This window comes from Coturnix japonica, chromosome 22 (assembly GCF_054131305.1).
Source record: "Coturnix japonica strain WE chromosome 22, WE-NBRP24, whole genome shotgun sequence".
In the NCBI taxonomy this organism is placed as follows: domain Eukaryota; kingdom Metazoa; phylum Chordata; class Aves; order Galliformes; family Phasianidae; genus Coturnix; species Coturnix japonica.
In genome coordinates, this window is record NC_140684.1 from 5564463 (window position 1) to 5584023 (window position 19561).

The 19561-nt window shown below is 50.7% G+C and overlaps 2 protein-coding genes and 1 long non-coding RNA gene across 9 annotated transcripts in view; 1 reads left to right on the forward strand and 2 right to left on the reverse strand.

Moving 5' to 3' along the window:
- The window catches only part of SSH2 (slingshot protein phosphatase 2), a 68321-nt gene that overhangs the window by 25567 nt on the left and 23193 nt on the right, over positions 1-19561 (forward strand). For 2 of the 5 annotated variants that reach the window (XM_015880841.2, XM_085522119.1), the window contains exons 3-4: positions 13628-13731; positions 16988-17052. In XM_015880841.2, coding sequence (XP_015736327.2) covers positions 13628-13731; positions 16988-17052 — 169 coding nt within the window. Of the gene's footprint in view, positions 1-5131; positions 5273-13627; positions 13732-16987; positions 17053-19561 lie in introns of those variants that run through there. The other 3 variants (XM_085522120.1, XM_085522122.1, XM_085522121.1) reach the window with 2 other exon arrangements.
- On the reverse strand, positions 278-6065 carry LOC146757393 (uncharacterized). Of its 3 annotated transcripts, none has more exons than XM_085522135.1 (3): positions 5749-6065; positions 5391-5470; positions 278-414 (listed from the first exon to the last, which is right to left on the reverse strand). In XM_085522135.1, exons 1-3 carry the CDS (start codon positions 5928-5930, stop codon positions 404-406), a joined length of 273 nt encoding a protein of 90 aa, XP_085378261.1. In that variant the 5' UTR covers positions 5931-6065; the 3' UTR covers positions 278-403. The 3 variants fall into 3 exon arrangements, with proteins under 3 accessions (XP_085378261.1, XP_085378260.1, XP_085378259.1); XM_085522134.1 differs by lacking the exon at positions 278-414 and adding an exon at positions 2920-3110; XM_085522133.1 differs by lacking the exon at positions 278-414 and having other exon boundaries at positions 5245-5470; positions 5749-6063.
- On the reverse strand, positions 445-1947 carry LOC107322629 (uncharacterized). Its single transcript, XR_004309286.2, has 2 exons — positions 1810-1947; positions 445-1151 (listed from the first exon to the last, which is right to left on the reverse strand). It is a non-coding gene; the product is annotated as an uncharacterized LOC107322629 (long non-coding RNA).

Consider the following 19561-nt stretch of genomic DNA (forward strand, 5'->3'; position numbering starts at 1 on the left):
TGGTGAGCTCCAGACCTCCAGTAAGAGGGATCTGCGTGTGCAGGGTATGGAAGAGCTTGTGTTTATCCATGCCGGAGATTACTAAGCTCCTGTAGCACAAACCTTATCTTTAGAATGCATTTCCTGTATCCATCTTTCTGCCTTTCCTTTCAGTGACAGCCCAGTCCCAGTGGCATTTACTACAGCTGCTTGTGTAGAATGGAACACTGAGATAAAGAAGTGTTCTGTTCATCTACCAGCTCAGCCGACCTCCAGCAAAAGTTCTGTGGGTCACACATCAAAGTTCATGCAAGTCTTTATTTTCATTGCTGGGTGTTCTGACAGCAAACTGTGAGCGAAGGTAGAGCACTGGTGGTAAATTCAGGTTTATTCATGGGGAGACCCATTAGCAGCCTTTCAGTTTTTAAAGAGGGGCTGTAAGAAAGAAGGGGACAGACTCTTTAACAGGGTCTGATTTCAAGCTTAATGAGAAAAGATTTCGATTGGATATAAGGAAGAAGCATTGGGATGTATTGCCCAGGGAGGGGATAGTGCCCCATCCCTGCAGACAGCCAAGGTCAGGCTGGAGGGGCTCTGAGCACTGATGGAGCTGTGGGTGTCCCTGTGCATTGCAGGAGAGTTGGACCAGGTGATCTTTAAGGGTCCACTCTAACTTGAATGATTCTCTGGTTAGGTTGGTAATAACTACCTGCAGCCTTCTGTGATTGCACTGAGTTTGATCCAGTCCAATGACGTGCCTGTGATTCACAGTGAGCAGTGACATGACTTGATCCTCACAGCTGAACAAGCAAATCAGCATTAGCTGTTACACTGCCAAATCACAACGAGGTTACAAGGTAAAGATATTCTGCTGTAGCAGGGAGTATGTGCAAAGTGTGAAGGCCTGTGGAAAGTTTATTGATTTATTATTCAGAGTGTGTGAGCAGAGGAGAATGAGGAGCAAGGACTAGGAGGTGGAAGGAATGAAGGAGGGTCAGATCCTTTAGCTACCAAGTGGGTCTGCTCACCCAGGGCAGCTGCCCCATGCACTTGTGCTGCTGCTTTAGAGGACGGTGAAGGAGCGGCTGACCGGGATTCCAGACGTGTTTCTGTCTCCTGCCAAGCACAAGCCAGGTGCTCCAGGGGAGAGGAGTCAATGCTGAGGAAGACTCCTGATGTAAATAGAAAGGGAGATTCCAAAATAACAGTTCTGGTCCCCAAGGGCACCTTGTCAAGGCTTGGAAGCCGAGCAGCGATCCTCAGAGTTCTCAGCTCTGTGTGGATCTCAGCACTTAAATGTATTTTGAGAGCCTGGACAAGGGTTTCTAGACTCGCTGCCCTTCGGTTCTTTGGTATCCTTGCATCAGAAACATTCCTTTTTAAAATCAATTTATAAATAGGATTAGGTTTGACATTTCAGAGGATTTACCTGTTTCTTTTCTATAGGTCACTCAAATAACACATCACCTATTTTACCATCTCAGACATTTCATTTTGGCATGTTTTGTCCTTGCTGGACTTGGAGCAGTGCTGCAGTGGTTTGCAAAGGTCTGCATTAACTATTTAGAAGCATTTCAGCCAAAGCTTCTCCATGTGTTGCCATGTCCAGCATCAAAAGGAGCAACAGCCACCGCTGCTCCCATCCCTGCTGCATTCTTTGCTTCTGCAGCTGTAAGGTGGGTGTAATTGAGATTGACCTCTTTGTGTCAGACCCTCTGAGATAAGTAAACCATACAACAATAAGTAAACTATACAACAATTGGGCGTGGGTTTTGTGAGGGAATGGTTTAATGAAGTGATAATATTGCAAAATAGGTGTTGAATTCTCACCTGAGAAGCCCGATCATTGATCACGATGGGCAGCTGACCAAATGGGGTTTTAAAAGCAAGGTCTGTTCCTCTTGATGCTTATCACCCTACCTCTGCTCCTGTGTGATTCTTTGCACAAGAGCTGAAAACAGAAACACTCTTTGACAGCTTAAATAACCAAATTCAGAGCGTGGCTTCCTGTTCTGACTGGTTCTTCAGGATTAGGGCAGAGTTTTGCATGGTTTCCCTCTTCTTGCCTCCCCACTCCTTTTTTTTATGTATTTATATTTACTTTTAACCAGATACAGCCTCTTTTCTAATTACTTTGTTAGATTTCCCTGCTGTGTAGAACAGAGCTGCCATGTGCCTGGTGGGTGGCGTGCCTTTACCACTGGAAAAGCTTCGTTTCTTCCCCAGTATCTGGTTCTGCCCTGCGTGCATCAGCTTGTTTATGACCACTGCTACTGTAATGGCTTCGTGTTTTCCTGATAAATTAGACCAGATAACACAGCTGTCTCTCTCTCGTGCTGAAAGCATCCAGCACCCTTCTCACTGCTCCACTCCTCCCCATGAAGTGGGTCTGCAGCAGGAGCCTCGTTCAGGAGCTGCTGCTTGAGGGATGGGTCTCTTACCCACAGATTTACTGCAGTGATTTATGGTTAAGTCATCCTGGTACCATTCTTGGCTACAGAGGCACACTGCTGGCTCATGGCTAACCTGCTCCTCTGCAGAGCTCCTTTTCCAGCAGCTCAGCCCTCAGCCTGTACTGCTGGGTGCAGTTATTCCTCCCCAGGTATAGGACCCTCCACTTGTATTTGTTGAACCTCATCAGGTTCCTCTCTGCCCAGCTCTCAACCTGCACAGGTCCTGCTGAATGGCAGCACAGGAGGGGCATTACATCCTCTGGCCCTCAAACAGATGGAATCTGGCACTGTGTTCCTACAAGACATCTCTTAAGACCTTCATTCCCCATTGGCCCTGACGCCAAGCCAGCTCATTTCCCACTGGAGAGAGGATGTGGTGGGGGAGGTTTTCTAGTGCAGCTGTGTGGGAGCTTTCTTCCTAGCCTGAAAATGTGGAGCCAGGTTCTGCTTTCCCTTATCTCTTCCACTGGTGCTGATAGATCTAGGCCAAAATTCCTACATCTGATAACATCCCACTGTTCTCTTTACACAGCCAGTCATAGAATCACAGAATGATTTGGGTTGGAAGGGACCTCAAAGCTCATCCACTCCCAACCCCCACTGAGGGCAGGGCTGACACCCACTAAATCAGGTACCACATCGGGTTATGGTTATAGCATCTTCCGTTGGTTCTTCCTCCTGTGTTGGAGGACAAAAAAACCACATCCATTGCTTTTGCATTGAGTGCCTGCATTCATTTCAAGTGAACTTAAAGTGATACCAGGCCCTTCTTACCCATTGGAATACATTTCCAGAAGCACTATGGTAATAGATGATGTTCACTGTGTCTTTTAAGAGGGAAACTGATGCTTAGGTGAGCACTGCCCTGCCCCCACAGCAAACTGCAGTTCATAGAGCAGCCTGGGAAGCACTCCGACCCCAGACAGACGTATTTACATCCTGTCAGGTGGTGATGAATGGCTGAGCTCACGCGCCCTATTGCAGCACGCAGTGATTTAGGCTGTTACCTGTCATCGCTGCAATTCTGTCTGCTTTGAGCTCCGTCTGTGTTTGTCCCAGCACAGTGCACCTGCTGCCAGTGAGGAGCAGCTGTCCTGTACCCCGTGTCCTGCTTCAGCTCCGGCACATCCCCAGCTGTCCCAACCCTGCAGTGTGGGATGCCCAAACACCCAAACAAACCAGGACTGTGCCTGAGCTGGGACCTAAAGAGCACAGTGTGCAAGTGGTGCATAAATGGAGGGCTGGTAGTCAAAGTGTTAACCTCACAGTGTGACCTGAGGGCAGCGTCAGCCTCAGCATTCCCACCTTTATGGCAGCAAAACCCAATCAGATACCTTTAATGAGGCCAGATTTCAGTTCCTGCACTTCCTTGAGCATTTCCCACTTCTGTTTGGTGTTTCAGAAAGGAAAACCCGGGGTATTGCTGCCACCCCCCCATGTGCGGAGATGCAGTTCTTGGTGGTATTAATGCAGGATGAATTCATTTCCAGATCTGTTCTCTGTCTTACCAGTATTGCCTTTTTAATGGTGGTTGCAATGTGGTCTGACCTTTGTTGGGACTATATCTGAACTCATCGTGCCTTACACAACGTGTACATAAAGCCCTTCAGTTTCTCATTAGTACAGGGCAGAAGTGTGGGGTTGTTTTTCAGTCTGTGAACGTGTGCTATGTGTCACTGTGGCGTGTGAGGTTCTTGCCAGCCTCCTGACCCCGCTGAGGGTTGGGTTACCTCCATTTCTCTCCAGCTCTGATTTTTTCCATTGCTTTTTGCAACCGACTTCATTTCTGTCCAACAAAATGACTTTCTTTTTTGGCACAGCACTGAGCTGGCACCGCATTCTTTGTATTTTTTCCCAGCTGTGAGGAACCATTCCCAGCGATGTGCTGTTGGCTGTATGACACCGCTTCCATGAGCACAACCCAACCTCACTTACTTGAGTGCAGCTTGAAGCAGCGCATTGCGTGATGCTACAGCTGTCCCCTGTGCACCCATGAGGTGTGTTTGGCTGGGAGCTTTCCTATCAGCATCAGACCTGAAGCAGGCACCAGGACTGGATCGTGCTGTGCATCCCCTCTGTGCTGTGCTGCTGTTCCTATGGGGCCCAAGCTTTCAGGCTTTCTTTCCCTCCCCCTCTTTGGGCTGTAATGGGGATGTACTGCAGGAGGGTCCCCTCGGTGCTCGCATTCCCTGCAGCCCAGAGCCAGGTTCCTGCCCTGAGGCTTTCCCTTCCTCCCCACCCTCTCAGGAGCGATGGAGCCGAGGATGGAACAGCGCCCAAAGGCAGCTGCTTCTCTTCTCATTTGACGCATTCAAGTTTGAATATGAAAGTTATTGCCAAGAACGCTTGCAGGAGAGAAATCGAGGTCGTTCCCTACGCACTGCCTGCCTTTCCCACAACCACTCACAGCGTTGCCTCGAGTTTTTTAGCCCCCCCCGGAGAAAACAAAGAGCCAAAGATCCAACCACCGACGGGCAGCCCCCAGCTCCGAGCCGCCACGTGCGTGCCGGGGGGCGTGGTCATGACCAAAAGGGGCGTGGCTTAGCGCAAATATGGGCATGGTCATGACCAGAAAGGGCGTGGCTTAGACCAAATATGGGCGTGGTCGTGACCAGAAGGGGCGTGGCTTAGCGCAAAGGGGGCGTGGCCTGGCAGTGCCGGCCGCTCCTGCGCAGTGCGGCGTGTGTCGGAGCGGGGCAGAGCGGAGCGGAGCAGCGGGGCGGCCGGAGCTCCCCATGCCGCGGGGCCGGGCTGCCGCCTACCTGCTGCCTGCAGGGCTTCGCCATGATCCCCTACTTCTCCGACAACGCCGTCATCTCGCAGGGAACCATCGCTCAGCTGTGAGTACCGAGCGGGACCGGTCCCGGGGAGCTCGACCCTTCCCCTCCGCCGCTCTCAGCAAACTTTTCCCGGCCTCCCAGCTCGCAGCCTGACCTTCCTTCTTATCTGCCTCCATACCTGCCGTCCTGCCTCGCTTTGCCGGCTCTCCGGAGCTCGTTTCCCGCTGCCCCCGGCTGCTGCCGCTCAGCCCGCAGACCCTGTGGGACAAATCCCAATCATCTCTTCCTTTGTTTTTTTCGAGTTTTGATTCGAGTTGCGTCCGTGGGAGGGATTAATGGGGGAGATGCCCGCTGTGGGCTGTAGATAAGGCTCCGGCCACGCTCCGTGTTCCCGCACGGCTGCTGGGTGCGGGGTCGCCCCGGCTGAGCTCCGCTGGGGAATCGGTCCCTCGGTTCCGTAGCCCTTTGTGGAGCAGCGGGGCAGTCAGTTCCGTGCCGTGTCTATGAGCCGTTCAAAAACGACCCGAAGTACTTACAGCCGGCCGCTTTGAGCCCCTCGTGGCGTCGCCTGTTGTATTACGGCGTTCCCTGCGGCTGCTGGTAGCGGAGGTTGAACGGCGATGTACCCGAAGCTCAACGGGAGCAGGATGGGAAATGCCCCGTGCGTCCCACGGCGGGCAGGGCACGGGGACACTGGGCAGGAAGGAGCACCCGTCATCTCTGGGGAGGGAGATAGGGGTTATCAGGCAGCCTGTGCTGTCCTGGGTGGGGAGATTAAGGGCTGCGAGAGCCGCAGAGTGCTCACATGGGCCCAGCGTTCTCAATCAGGGCACTGCTTGGGACTGGTGTAACGAGGGACTGCTCCTATAACAGCAAGTTCCCAAAGGCTCAGATGGTATCAGGTGTCCTTATTTCTTTATGGCGAATTCCTAAAAATCTCATTTTTGGTTGGTTTGCTGTGCTGAAAATGTGTTCTTAGTGGAATGGGAACAGCAGTGGTCGCCCAGATGCAGTCAGGACCTCCAGTTTCAGTGCAGGCTGTGTTTGGTTGGTCAGCTCGGGCTGTCAGAGCTCAGCAGAAATCGCTCCTGTTGACACTTTTAGGCAGTGACAGAGTCAGCTGCTCGGGGGCTCGTTTGCTTTGGGTTCACGTGGGCTCCCATTGCAGTCCCAAACACTTAGACTTGGCAGAAGCTTCAAACTCACGGCTGCAGCTCCTTGGTGTGGGATTCAAAACTCCTTCCAGCCTCATGGAACTCTGCAGCAGCTGATGGCGAGACGGGAGGAAAAAAGCAGGACTTCAGACAGTGCACATACCAAAGGGGTTTTTTACAGGAGAAGCCCGGACAAGTTGCCATAGATCAGCTCTTCCTGTCTGCGATCACTTCCTTTTCCTTTTGCCAAGTTTTAGGTATCTTAGCACATTATCAGTGTCCCAAAGTGTTTTTTCCCGTGGCCTTGTGATAAAGCCGTTCTTCTGCCGGATCCTTCTGCTGCCCACCTTCCTCTTTATTTAGGGAGTGGGGCTGAGCCATGCAGTGCTGGGGAAGCCTCCACTGTGCTGCTGTGCCACGTCACTGTGTCACCATCCCTGTGAGCAGCGAGGGATGCAGGCAGGCAGTTGGTAGGACCTGGCACTGCTGGGCCACACAGCTCTCCCTGTGCCCTTGTGTTGGAGCACCCCAGTGCTGGTTACTGCCTCATCCTCAATGCTTCTGCAGCCTGAGATGGAGCTGAACTTCCTTGCTGCTTCCCACGGCTCCCCTGCTTGCTTCATACCACCATTTCCTGTTACAAAACATTAACTGATAGTTTTTCTGAGGACTCCCTGTGCCGTGTCCCCATGCCCAGGCAGCATCAGCCCCGTCCTTCCCCTTCCTGCCCATTTCCTCCACCTTCAAAGCCCTGTGGCCACGTCCTCTGCTCTCTGAAGCACCGTCTGGGTGACACACCTCAACTCGTGCACCCGTGCTGACGTCACAGGGTGTGATGCTGGTTGTGCTGCATGCAGGGCTGTGGATTTGTTTATTTACTATGCAGGAAACCTTGCAGACTTTTTATCTACTCACTGTGTCCTGCGGCCAAAATCTCGACCTTTCAGCACAACCAGACTGCAAAGCAGTGAGTTATTGGGTATCTTTAATCGCATCTCTAAGTGCTGTACCTCTCTAAGTGTTCTGATTTTGTGTTGAGGATCAATGCTGGAGGTGCCCAGAGGGAGCAGCCATGATCCCCATCCCCACTCCCAGCTCTGGCTGATGCTCACAAGCCGGGGCTCAGTGCAGTGGCAGTGTCAGCACCCGCAGGAGCTTTCCAGCTGTGTATGCAGAGCAATGGAAGCACGCAGGGCTGCTGTGCTCATCCCATCCTTCTGAGATCAAACGCAGCGTGTAAGAGATCTATGCTATTCTCTGCTTATTAATAGCAGTGCACAGAAGTTGCAGTTATTGGATAGGAGCAGTGTGCTGCCTGCTGAGCTGATCATTAACCCAGCCAGGGCTGTGCTGTTCCCAAGTACTTTTCCTGTTTGCTTTTTCCTCTTACTCCCCGGAAGCTCCCGGAGTGAGTTTGTCTCACTGACGCTTCCTGGGGGGGGGTTGGGATGAGGACAGATGTGGTTGGCAGCCACAAAGCGAGACCTGGGGCAGCACAGGAGGGTTTGCAGGGCAGCCCTGTGCCTGCTGGTGGGAGCACAGAGCCCAATGAAGCCCTGCTGGCTGCCAGCTCCCAATGGAGCGGTCCCTGAGGGGCTGCCTCGGAGCTCTGCCTCTTCGTGCAGCTTCTGCGGATGCTGGAGACTCTGGAAATGCTTTGGATGTTTTTGAGGATTACAAAACAGAAGGACCGGAGTGAGATTAATCAGTAGAAAATGGCCTTTGGGGGCCTGTTCATGGGTTGTTTCACAGGACAGCGCTCCCTCGTACCTTTGTCCCAGAGCCCCCAGCTAAATTATTGCTTAATTATCTTCAATAACTTCATGCCGACTGTCCTGAGACATTGCTTCTAACTTCTGTGTGAGGTCAGGGAGGGTTGAAGGTTCAGGATCCCGTCTGGATGAGCCGTGCAGGACCGGTGTCTCCTCTGCATCACTCTGGCAAACAGCATTTAAATTATCAGCCCCTATGGGCTTAAAAGACGTTCAGTAAATAGTTTTTCTCCAGTGTAATGGATCTGATGTGTACAGAGCTGATCTGCAATTGGGGTTTCCAGCCATGGTATTTCACGGCAGCTGGCTGAAGCCTTCTATTGCCACAGATACGCAGGGTGATGCGTTCAGAAGTCACTGCTTTGCTTTGTGTGTGCAGTGGGGAAGCGACTGGAGCCTGGGAATGGTCTCTGTGTGGGATTATCCCAGTGTGTGTGGCACGGAGCAGCCCTCTGCTTCACAGGCACTGAGTGATAGCAGCTGGGGAAGAGAGAAGTCCGTGTGGGTGAGTGCTGCAATCCAGCCATGCTCTGGTGTCAGCTAAGGGGAATGGAGGAATCCTGCCCTGAGAGCTTCTTGGTGTTGGCAGCTTCTCAAATCCAGGCATTTTTAGGCACATTAAGCCCACAGGCTCCTTATTCAGCGTGTTCTGTTGTTTATCCCATGCTTATCCAACCCTCATCAACATCACACTCAGCCCTTTGGAGTCTCCTGCTTTCCTTGCAATAAGCCATCTAAGAAGTAGGTTAAATCCGCAGACTGCTGAACCACGAATGATTCGGTCCTTTCTTTTAAGCAAACGACCTTTGTCACTTAGCAGTGAAACCCTCACACCCTTCACACCAAGGCCCTACACGGGCTATGCTGGCTCTGTGTGCTGTCAGGACCTTGCTCTGGCCATGTCTTACATGCTTTCTGGATCTCGGTGCCCTCAGTTGATTTTCTCACTTTTCCTTTTTAAAGCCCTGTGAGTTTCATTGGCTGCTCTGTTGTTGTTGTTGGGGTTGTTCTTGTTGTCGTTTCTCCCTTTATTTGCTTTAAGAAAGAAGTGGAGAAATCCCAAAGCCAATGCAAAGCAGAGCAGCTGCATTCCTGTGTGTGTCGCAAAGCTGGAGAGCCAGCTTGCCTAAATACAAACAATTTGTCAGCACCGCTCCTGCCCTGCTGTTGTTTGACTGCGCTGGGAAAGTTGTTGGGAAGGCAACAGGAATATCTGTGTGCCTTGGAACGAGCAGGGTAAGCAGCAGTCTGTGAGCTGGGGGTTAAGAGAGTCTCTGATGAGTCTCTCTAGCTCGAAATTAAGCACATTTCTATTTTAGAGCCTTGTTTAAAGCTCACTTAAGAGCCTTTTCCTTGCGGTCCCTTAACCCAATCCATTGTATGGTTTTCCCCAGGGTATGTTCTTTTCTTGTTGGGATTCCTGGGTTTGTGCCCCACAGCCACACTCAGCATTCCACCAATCCCACTCCTGCAGTGCATGCAATGGGATTGAATACTTGTAGGAAATAGGAAGGCCTGCATTGAGGACTGCAGGAACTTGGCTTCCAAAATGCCCGGAGTGTTAATTCTGATGAAATTCAGCACCTGATTGCAGTGTGGGTAAACACGGCTGGGATTTCCGCTCTTTGGAGTTGAAGCCCTTGTAAAACAAAACTTAGTTTAATGGGTTTCCAGTCTGAGACCTGCCCAGTGGAACTCTGCAGGCTCCTCATGTCGAGTTAGGAACGCTGTAAATGCACTTGAGACAGCACTGCTGAGCTCACCTTTAGCTGGAAGTCAGATAGGGGTAATAGCAGTAGGGTCATGTGTAGCATCATGGATTCCAAACCACCGCAGGGCTGTGTTTGGGGCTGCAGTGTGTGGTTGTGCTTCCCTTCCTTTGCTTTCCTGGTTACCTGGTTCAAGCAATGCTGCTTCCACACTGCTGGGTGATCTGCAAGTGCCCATCCAAACACACTGCAGTGTCTGTGCTCCTGCTATGTGCATGTCTCTATGTTCATTTTGCCTCTTGCCCGCCCTTCCTTTCAGCCTTTACTTAAGCCCTGGGATGCAGCGGTGCTGTCAGACACCCCACAGCCCGTCAGCTTCTGTTTAACGTGGCACGTGGTGAGTGATGGATGGAAATTATTTCAGGGATAAAGGGCTCCTGGTAAGCTGATCCCCATTCAGAGAGCGGGCAGAAAAGCGGAGTCACAGTGTTATCGCCTCCAGGAATGGGGGAAAGAGTTGGGTTGGGAAGCAGTGCTGGGTCTGTGTTTTGAAATGCATCGGAATCAGATCCCCTGGTTTGATCTGAAGAGCTTTTCCCAGTGTCTCACTGTCAGTAGAGCACCGCAGTGCTGCCCTGCATTGGCTCAGCGTTGCTCCTGGAGCTGGGTACCACTATGGGGTCAGCCTGAAGCGATGCTGTGGTTCTTTGCTTTGCAGCCTTAACATGGGTCCAGAGCTGTGTTCACCTCATTGACTGGAAGGGCGTCCTGCTTTTTTGCCTTCCGACGATCAGACAGGCCTTGTGTGCGGGGAGGATGCGATGAGAATGAAAGTGCTGAGTGCTGCAGAAGTTAAAATAGTGAGCAGATAACTTCCTTCCATTACAGGAGTGGAATCCGGCGGCCTCTTGGTGATTTTTTTGATGATTTTGGTAAACAAGCATCTGCTTCTCAACAGCACAAAGGAGAGGCTTATATTATTCAGCATCCATTTCTTTGCATGGAGGCAGAATGACCCTTGTTTTGGTGCTTCGTTTCAGGGCTCTGTTGATGCACTGAGGGCAGGCATTGGGATGGTGTGACCTCTTCATCTTGTGCCATGACCTGTACAGCAGTGGGGCCACGAGGACGGCTGGATGCCTGTTGGGGACAGGAGGTGCCGGGCAGTGTTTGGGGTGCCAGGGCACTGCTCAGGTTGTTTTCTGCTTATGGAATAGCCGGTGCAGTGTGTCAGGCTGTGGGTCTCTGAAGTGCTCAGCCTAAATATAGGGCCTGGCAGGTGTGGGGCAGCCCGGTGACCTTAGTGTGCCCGGTGTGGCTTGAGTTACGGCAGTATTTAAAGTCATGGGGTGCTCTGCGGTGCAGGTGGCAGCTCTGCCTGCCAGGCCAAACATGGCTGGGTCCTGTGATGGCTCTGAGAGCTGCCACGTGTGTGGGGCAGCCCTGGCACAAAGCCTGGGGTTTGTGGGTTGAGCTGACACGTGCTGTGTGTGAACACTAAGCTTCCCATCACTGACTGCACAGACAGTCGTGTGGTTTAACGGTGATCAACAAGAACTGTGTTTTGTTATTGATTCCGAGGGGTAAAAGGCAAGTATGTGTCAAGCTTTTCCCTTTGAGTTTAGAGTGCCCGTGGGTGCTCAGGCCATGTGTAGCACAGTAAGAATGGCACATGGGGCTCCATCTGGGAACATCCTGACGTGGAAACCCAGAGCCTTTGGAAACTGTTACGCAGAGCAAATTCCTTTTGCAGCCTCGTTTCCCATCCCAGTCTTTTGCTTGAAAACAACACACAGAATCACATTTCTTCTGTAAACATCGAGTGCCCGGATTTCTTAGTAAGCATCCGAATTGCATGAGCCGGCCTGTTTCTAGTTGGTGAACTCTGTGTTGCTGTAGGAAACATGACTCTGTGCGTCTCTCTGCCCTGAATTCCAGAGCCCGGTTTGCACAACGTGTTTCCCTGTTGCTTTGGGGGATGTTTTGCTCTCTATCTGGACGGATGCCCCAGAGCTGCTTTGGGTCGAGTGCAAGTGGAAAGTGGTTCTCATTTCCCTGCTCGGCTCATGTCCCCGTTGGAGCCAGCAGAGGGGACAGGAAGGCTCAGTGAGGGGCTGGTGCCTGTGTTGGTGCAAACAGGGTACAGTCGGCACTGTGGATCTCTATGAGTCCATGTGTCTGTGCGGTCACAGCTGGGCGATCTGCACAGGGAGCCCCAGCTCGGGGTGTGCGTCAAACATCTGAGTTGCAGCGTGTTCCCACGCTGTGTTTGTTTTTCTTATTGTGCTGTTTCTGAAGTTGCAGAAGTGCTGAGTTGCAAGAGCCCAAAAACCACTTCCCTTCCCCGCTGCCTGCAGCGCTGTCACCACTGCTGGCAGCTCCGCAGGGCCCTCGTTGGTGAGCAGCCCTTCCATCTGGGACCGTCCCCAATGGGACTGAAGGATTGCTACTGCGACTTGTAGGCTTTGCTAATAAAATGAACTGGGTGCAAACCACTGTGGTTGCCTGGGCATTGGGATGTGCCGTGGCCCTGTGAAAGACCGTTGTGCATCTGCCTTGGTGGAGCTCAGAACATCGTTGTTTGATATCCCCACCAGGAGAATGGAGAGGTGCCCACACGTGTACTTGAGGTTATGGGGAAATCCAGCTGGAGCTCAAGCTTTGAGCATTCTTGAAGATAGAGCGACATAGTAGGCAAAGCTGTTGTTAGAGTGGTCAGCCCTGGTTTGAGAAGTGGGACAGCAGCAGCCCGTGCCATGCCGGCCGTGGGGTCTTGGCCTGTTTGATTCCTGCATGCTGCTGTCTCTGCTCACACCGAGCTCTGGAGACACGTGCTGGTGCTGCCTGTGCAGGGTTGTGCTGCTGCATGGTGGGTCTGTTATTTCCCATCCCTTGGCCTTAAAGGAAGGGAACAAGTAATCATTTCTAAATCTGTTTAAGCAGAGAAAGGAGCTCTGAAGCTCCTGGTCTCTTCTTTGGCTGAAGAGAATAAACCCAGGGAACAAACCATCCTACCCCAAGGCACAGCACTAACGGGTGCACACTGCCAGGGACGCTCCCATCCTGTCTTATCATACTCATCAACCATCCTGTTGACTGTGGGATTGTTCCTGGCTTTCTTCAAAGCACGTACGACGATCTCATCGGTTCTGAGAAGGGCAGGAACCCTTCGCTGTGCAACAGGATGGGTTAATTGCAACATCTGCGGAGAGCTCTGCTTCTTCCATGTGCCGCAGCATCTCCCTGAGAGCTGCTGGGAGATGTGCTCAAAATACTGACTGCAGGCGGAACTTGAGGGCTCTTGATATTGCCACTTCCCTCTGTCCTCTTGTGACCTGGTGAAGGGCAAAATCAGGGCAGCGAGTGATGCCTGAGTTTAACCACATTACTGTCTTGCTTTTAATTTACCAGTCTTTGAGTTAAATAACATACAGTTTGTAAATAGTACTTCTGAATCTGTTCTACATGTTCATTTTCTTCAGGCTAACTGCTGCAGGGAGATGTTTGTTCCCAGGGGGCATCAGCTGTGTCCCAACCACAAAGCTCAGGCTTAACGGAATTGTAATTAAAGCAATGTGTGGGCTTGCCCTACTCATCACCGTTTAGAGATGTGCATCTTGACTTTCAAGCTGAAAATGTAACCGTAGTTAATCCCTCCTCCTGCTCAGGTTCCCCCTCTGTGGGCAGCACAGCACCGTGGGCCGAACCTCTCTGTTGTTTTTCTCCTTTTAAAATCAAGGCAGCGTTTCTCTCGCTCACCTCTTGTCTCTTCCCTTGCAGCATCAGCGAGAGCTTCCTCACTGTGAAAGGAGCAGCACTCTTCCTGCCACGAGGGAATGGCTCCTCCACCCCCAGGGTCAGCCACCGGCGCAACAAGCACGCAGGTAACTGCTGCTGCCATGCTCTGTCCCAGCTCACCTCTCCACAGTGTGTTCTTGCTGGAGGACACGCATTTTGTTTCACACCAGCTGTGAATTAAAGGCAGAGCTTCCAGCCTCCAGGCTCTTAGAGAAAAGTTTTTGGTACTCGTTAATCCAGCAAAATCCAACAAATGAATGACTGTGGGGTGTTGTGGAGAGCTAAGAACGAACCTCCCCCCACAACAGACCTGCCGTCACACCCCAAAACTGTCATGCTGTAGCTTTGATATGAGGGAAGGGCTGAAGGATTGCACTGGGAAACTTGAGGTTATGATATGAGGTGAGTAATTGCCCGTCCCAATCTGAAACCAGCCGTGCTGATGGAAGAAAAGGAGCACACTCACCTCTATGTTGTGCTGAGGAAACCTCTGAGCAACATCGGTGTGACTTCTCAGATATGAGAGCAGGGTGAATAATGCAGAGAGACAGGCACGGTTCCACCCCCCCTTATCACCTGCAGGTTTGATCAGTTGTGTTTTTACTTTTGCTTTGGCTCTTGTTTGAAAAGTCACTCTGAATAATGAAACTCAAACATGTGTTGCTAGGCTGCTCTCCCTTATGCGTATGGTGCTTATTCACTGATGGTGTCTCACAGCCATCAGATAGCGTGGGGTTTTTCCCTGCAATAAACACTCAGCAAGAAGAAAATCAGTATTGAGACCTTTGTGCTTTTGCATATGGGGCAGAGCCAGGAGGCTGGAGTCTGTTTTCTATGCCTAGAAATGACCACCAAAAAGCAATATGGTTTATGCCGGGTGCTGCCTCAGATCTGTGTGGTGCTGCAGGCTTGCACAGCAGTTGCAGAGCTCGGTGGAAAATAGTGCTGTTTGCTTCATCAGCACAGAGCTTTCAGGAGCCGGGCTGCCAAGGAAGCAAATCTGGTGTGTTGTAATTGCTTTCAGCAAGGTGTTTTGTGTTTAGGAGCTTGGCTTGCCTGAGGGGTGGGATTTCTCCTCTTAGACTGGTTATTCGTTTGCAGGGTGAGGCGTAAGGAGGCATCAGTGCTTGTCCTTTCCTTGGCTTCCCTGCTCAAGTGGTGTTTGTGGCACTTGGAGATCTCATGGGGAAGTGTCCTTCGAATGAGTGTGTGCCATGTTTCTTTGTGTGCTTTTCCGACTTACAGTGAATACCAGCAGGCCAAGACACCAAGGGATCAACGTGTCACGTCTGTGCCACCAAAATTAAAGCAGTGATGTGGGGAAAGCAGCCCTGAGGGGTGAGGTGGCTGCTGGCAGTGAGTTCGGTGGCAAAGGAAAGCATCTCCTTTCTTGGCCTCCAGCAGGCCGTGCTCAGCTTTCATTTCCGTGTGTGTGTTGGGACTTATCTCTGGCACGTGGAATCAGAAGTGGACTGGGGAGCAGCCATAACGTGCCAGCACAAAGCTGCAGCCCATGCTTGCAGTGGCGTTTCAAGTGGCCACGAGAGCATTTCCTAGGAAGGCTGAAGGACCTCGCAGGGCTGCCTCCTTAACTCAGTGCTGGAATCCAGCATGAGGAGCAGCTGCATAACAGGGGAGTAATTGACTTTCACACCCATTTATTTAATTGTATCAGCTTCAGAAATGGAAATCACTGGTTGCTCTGGCTGTCCCCCCGCCCCCCAACCCAGTTCCCTGGTGGTCCCACACTGTGCCATTGGCACACTGGCCACGTGCTGGGGCCTGGCTTCTGCACTCCACCAGCACTAGTGAAGTCCTGGAAAGGATACAGGTTCCCTGCAGTTCTTGCCATCTCTGGGATATTGTAAATCAGTTTTAAGATCCCATCCAAGCTGATGCTTTGTACCTAGCCTGCCAGCTCGGAGGACAGAAAGGCAGCTGCTTGCTGCTGCACAATGTGATAGGAAGCAGCAGTCGTGCCATGAATGCCAGCAGAGCTGACAGCTCTTCATGGGGCAGGATGTGATATCTTTGTGCTGATTCTGGCATGCTAAAACCTTTCCTTTGCTTTTTCTTCATCCAGCAAGCTTACAGAATGCCCTGTGTGTTTGGGGCTGAAAATGATGCAAGCTGCGCAAAGTGGGCCAAGGACCAATGCTTTATTTCCAGCTTTGGAGCTTCCAAAGCATTGAGACAATGCAGGCACCTGGAGCAGAGGAGTGCTGCCCCCAGCCCTGCTGCACTGCTACAAGACCTGCTGGAGCTGAGTGCCTCTGCCAGGGGTTGTAGCAGTGCTGACACAGGGAAATCCTGTCTCCCACAGCTCCCCTCAAGGCCACGCATCCTATAGATGAGCTGGCCCTTCCTGTGCTGTCTCCCTGAACGAGCCCTGTGCAGTGCTGAGAACAATGTCCTCAGGCAGGAAGTGCCTTCGGGTGCCTGTCACCTCTACTGCCTCCTGTGTCAATCCTGCAGTCCCTCCCCCAGCTTATAAGTGCTCTTCCAGGGCACTGACTCATTCTCTGTGTGCTGAAACGTGTTTAAAGGAGGAAGGAAGAGGAGAGCAGACCAGTGACTGCTGTGTGCTGTGCATAGAAGCATTGTCCTAGCCCATAGTGGGGGTTGTTTCAGTCCTGCTCTTATACTAGCTGTAGAAGTCACCATGATGCTCCCATGGGCACCTCTCTTGTCTGTCAGATGCCTGCTTTAAGGGTCCTTTTAAGAAGACTTTGTAGACCAATGCAGGAACTGATTTATTTTTCTTGTGCTTTTCTTGGCTTCACCATTATAAGAGCAATGGGCATTTTCTAGGAACGATTATGGTTGCTTGGTTTTTGAGTGGTAGTTGCTGGGTGCTTTTGAATGGAGTTGATGTGTGAGTGTACTGGGACACGTGGTGCTATAAGATGGGACCAGATCTCACTTCAGAGAGGACTGTTTTGTCTAGGTGAGAGTTTTCTTCAAAGTAATTAACAGGTGTAAATGAACCGGCAGATTAATGCTTTGAAACACGTGGTAAAGGAGATACTGACCCACGGGCTGGGCTCCGTTTCTGCCTAGTTTGCCTCATCTTTTAAGGGAACAGAAAGTTCTGAAGTGCTGTTTTGCTTCTGTTAGGAAGATAACAAGATTTAGCAGCAGGGAGCGTGGTGAGACAGGGACAGGTGAGCACAGAGCAGCTGGCTGGTGGATGGAGGTTTGTCATGACGGGTGGGTGGAAGCAGCAGTGCTCTCTGTGCTGTGTCGGGTTTCTCAGTGGCCGTTTGCTCTGGCTGGGCAGCCAGGAGCCTGCATGTGATTTGGAGCTATTTTTGTGCATTCACTTTGCCCTCTTTCCTGCAGGGGATCTCCAGCAGCACCTGCAGGCCATGTTCATACTGCTCCGCCCAGAAGACAACATCAGACTGGTAGGCTGGCTTTTTGCTTATCTTTCTCCTGAATATAAAGGTTAAGTTCCACTGGACAAATACACCTGTGTAACTCATGGGAGCAGCTGTGTGTGTGTGTGTGTTCCAGTGGTTTCATCATCAGGACTTTGGGAGTCTTCATTGCAATCACAAGGAGAAAAAAGCAGCTTGTTATAGAAGGCCCACCTAATTGATTGTGCGTTGAGGTAAACTGTATGGCTAGCAGGCTGGCTTTGTCTGAGCCAATTGCTGAGTAGTTTTCTGCTCAAAAAGTTCTGTGGCAATTGTTAGAGAAGATGGTTGAATCAACTTGGTGTCCTATTTAATGTCAGCAGTAGCTGTCTATGACCAACACGATTGCCTGTCCTTCCATGTCAGTTCAGTTGGATTCCTCACTATGCTCTATAACTGCTTGCATCCAGAAAGGCTTATCAGGAAGGAACATGCCAGATCCCCATGTACCCATGCTGATCCCTATCGTTCTGTTTTGGGTTTTTTGGGGTTGTTGAAAATAAACCGTTACCGTTTTTGACATTGATGTGCATTAAAGACCACCAGCAACTGGAGAAGAGAAGCGAGGAATCCTTCTGGGTTGGATCCTTCAACGTGTTGAAGCGCTGTATAAGGTCAGGCACAGCAGCAGTGTCTCTGCATCCTTCATCACATAGCAGCCTGAAGTGCCTTCCCTGTGTTGCCTTGGTGCATCTTAGCAACGTGTCCCCAAAGCAGTGTTGCCATCCTCAAAAGTGTTACTCCAGCACCTCTGCTTTGTTGAAGCCTCCTGAGCTGGGCTGATCCTATGAGTCTGGCTAGAAAATAGCCATGATTGCTACGGAATGCATTAGCTTTCAAAAACAGCTGTGGAAAACAATGTGCTTTAAGCAGACTGAAGGACCTGCTCCCCAGATCCTGTCAGGCACACCTTGCTGTCATGAAAATGTCAGTGAAAGTGATGGGAATGGATGGGGGGGGTTCTGAGAGCCTTTCAAAATCCCAGCCAGGGTTAGAACCTTGGAAGCCATTGAACAAGTCATTGTTCAGCAATATCAGTGGCTACATTGTGTGATTTGGGACAAATTAGCCTTAACAGCTGAATAAGGACTTTGTGGGCTGAGACATAAACCCTTTTGTTCACAGCTACATTTGGAATGCTGAAATCTTGCATGAGGTTAAGTTCGATAGTCTACTTGAATTTAATTGATTCTTGACGAAGGAAGGATGTGTGCAGAGCTGCAGTGGACTCTCTCATAAAATAGTAGATACAAATGAGATTTGAAATATAAACAGTACTGAGAGAAATGCATTCTCTTCTTGTGTTGGCTGCTGTCACTCCGAGGGCAGACTTCACAGCTTGGAGGGCAGCAGAGAAATCTAAGCCTCTAAAAACCTCCACTTATATTTTGGAACAACTCTTGTTTCTGTTGGAGCCGTTGGCAGAGCTTTGTAGCTTTCAATGAGCAGAATCAGAGGAATGGTATGAGTGTGAATGCAATGGGAAGGAGGAAAGTGAGTTGGAAGCGTGCAAAACTGCTTTAAAGTCTTCCTGGAGAGCAGCAGAGTGGGGAGTTGGGCTTTTTGTTTAATAATAAAAGAAGACTTCAGAAGACGTGAGCACTTCTTTGGATCTTCAAATTGAATATCCCAGCGAGAAATGCATTCCTGTATGAAACACCTGTTATCCTGCAGCATAAGAAAGGGGAAAAGGTCAGTGTGAGCTTCCATCTTGGAAGGTGCAGTTCATAAGGGCTGATGAAACACCACAGTGCAGTTCTGACGAAACAAGAATGCAGCAGAAGATAAGGTTGGCTTGTGGGTAGGTGAGCCTAAAGCTAAGAGGAACACTGCTGGTCCTGAATTGAGGAGAAAGAGGCTTCTCATCTCATTGCAGCCCCTGGAGCTAGGCTGGCCTCCAGAGATTGACTGGAATTTCAGTATCTTCGTTTAAAAGGTATCAGACCATTTAGTTACTTGGTGCTCACCTGCTGTTGTGTGAGAGTAAGAGCCAGTGCTAAATGAAAAGGCTGCTCACTAATCCATCATCAGCTGGGTGCATTGAACCTCTGTCAGTAACTTCGGAGCTTGACCAGTTTATTATTAGTAAAAAGTATTATCTGCTCCATTAATGGCACTTCTCTTTGTGGGAAGAGCGTGAGCTGCAAGTCTTGGTTTGGATCTTCATATAGATGGTGACACCACCAGGACCTCAGTGACTGCTTGCTCCTCCAGGTGGAAGAGCACCCTTCGTGTTACCATATGTGGTTAGTTGTACAGACAGCAGAACTCGCACCTCGAAGGCCTGACCTCTTTGACTCTCCATGTGACTCAAGACACAAGAAGGACAAATAAGGCTGGTTTCAGCATGTCTCATCCTTAAGAGATGGAGTGGAGCACAGTCTCGCTGTACAGAGCACATCTGTCCGCTGGCATTGGCCTTTGGGGTGTTGTTAGCATTTGATCCAAGAGAACAAGCCTAGAAACTGCAGCTAGCGCTGCCTCCTGCCTGCACTTG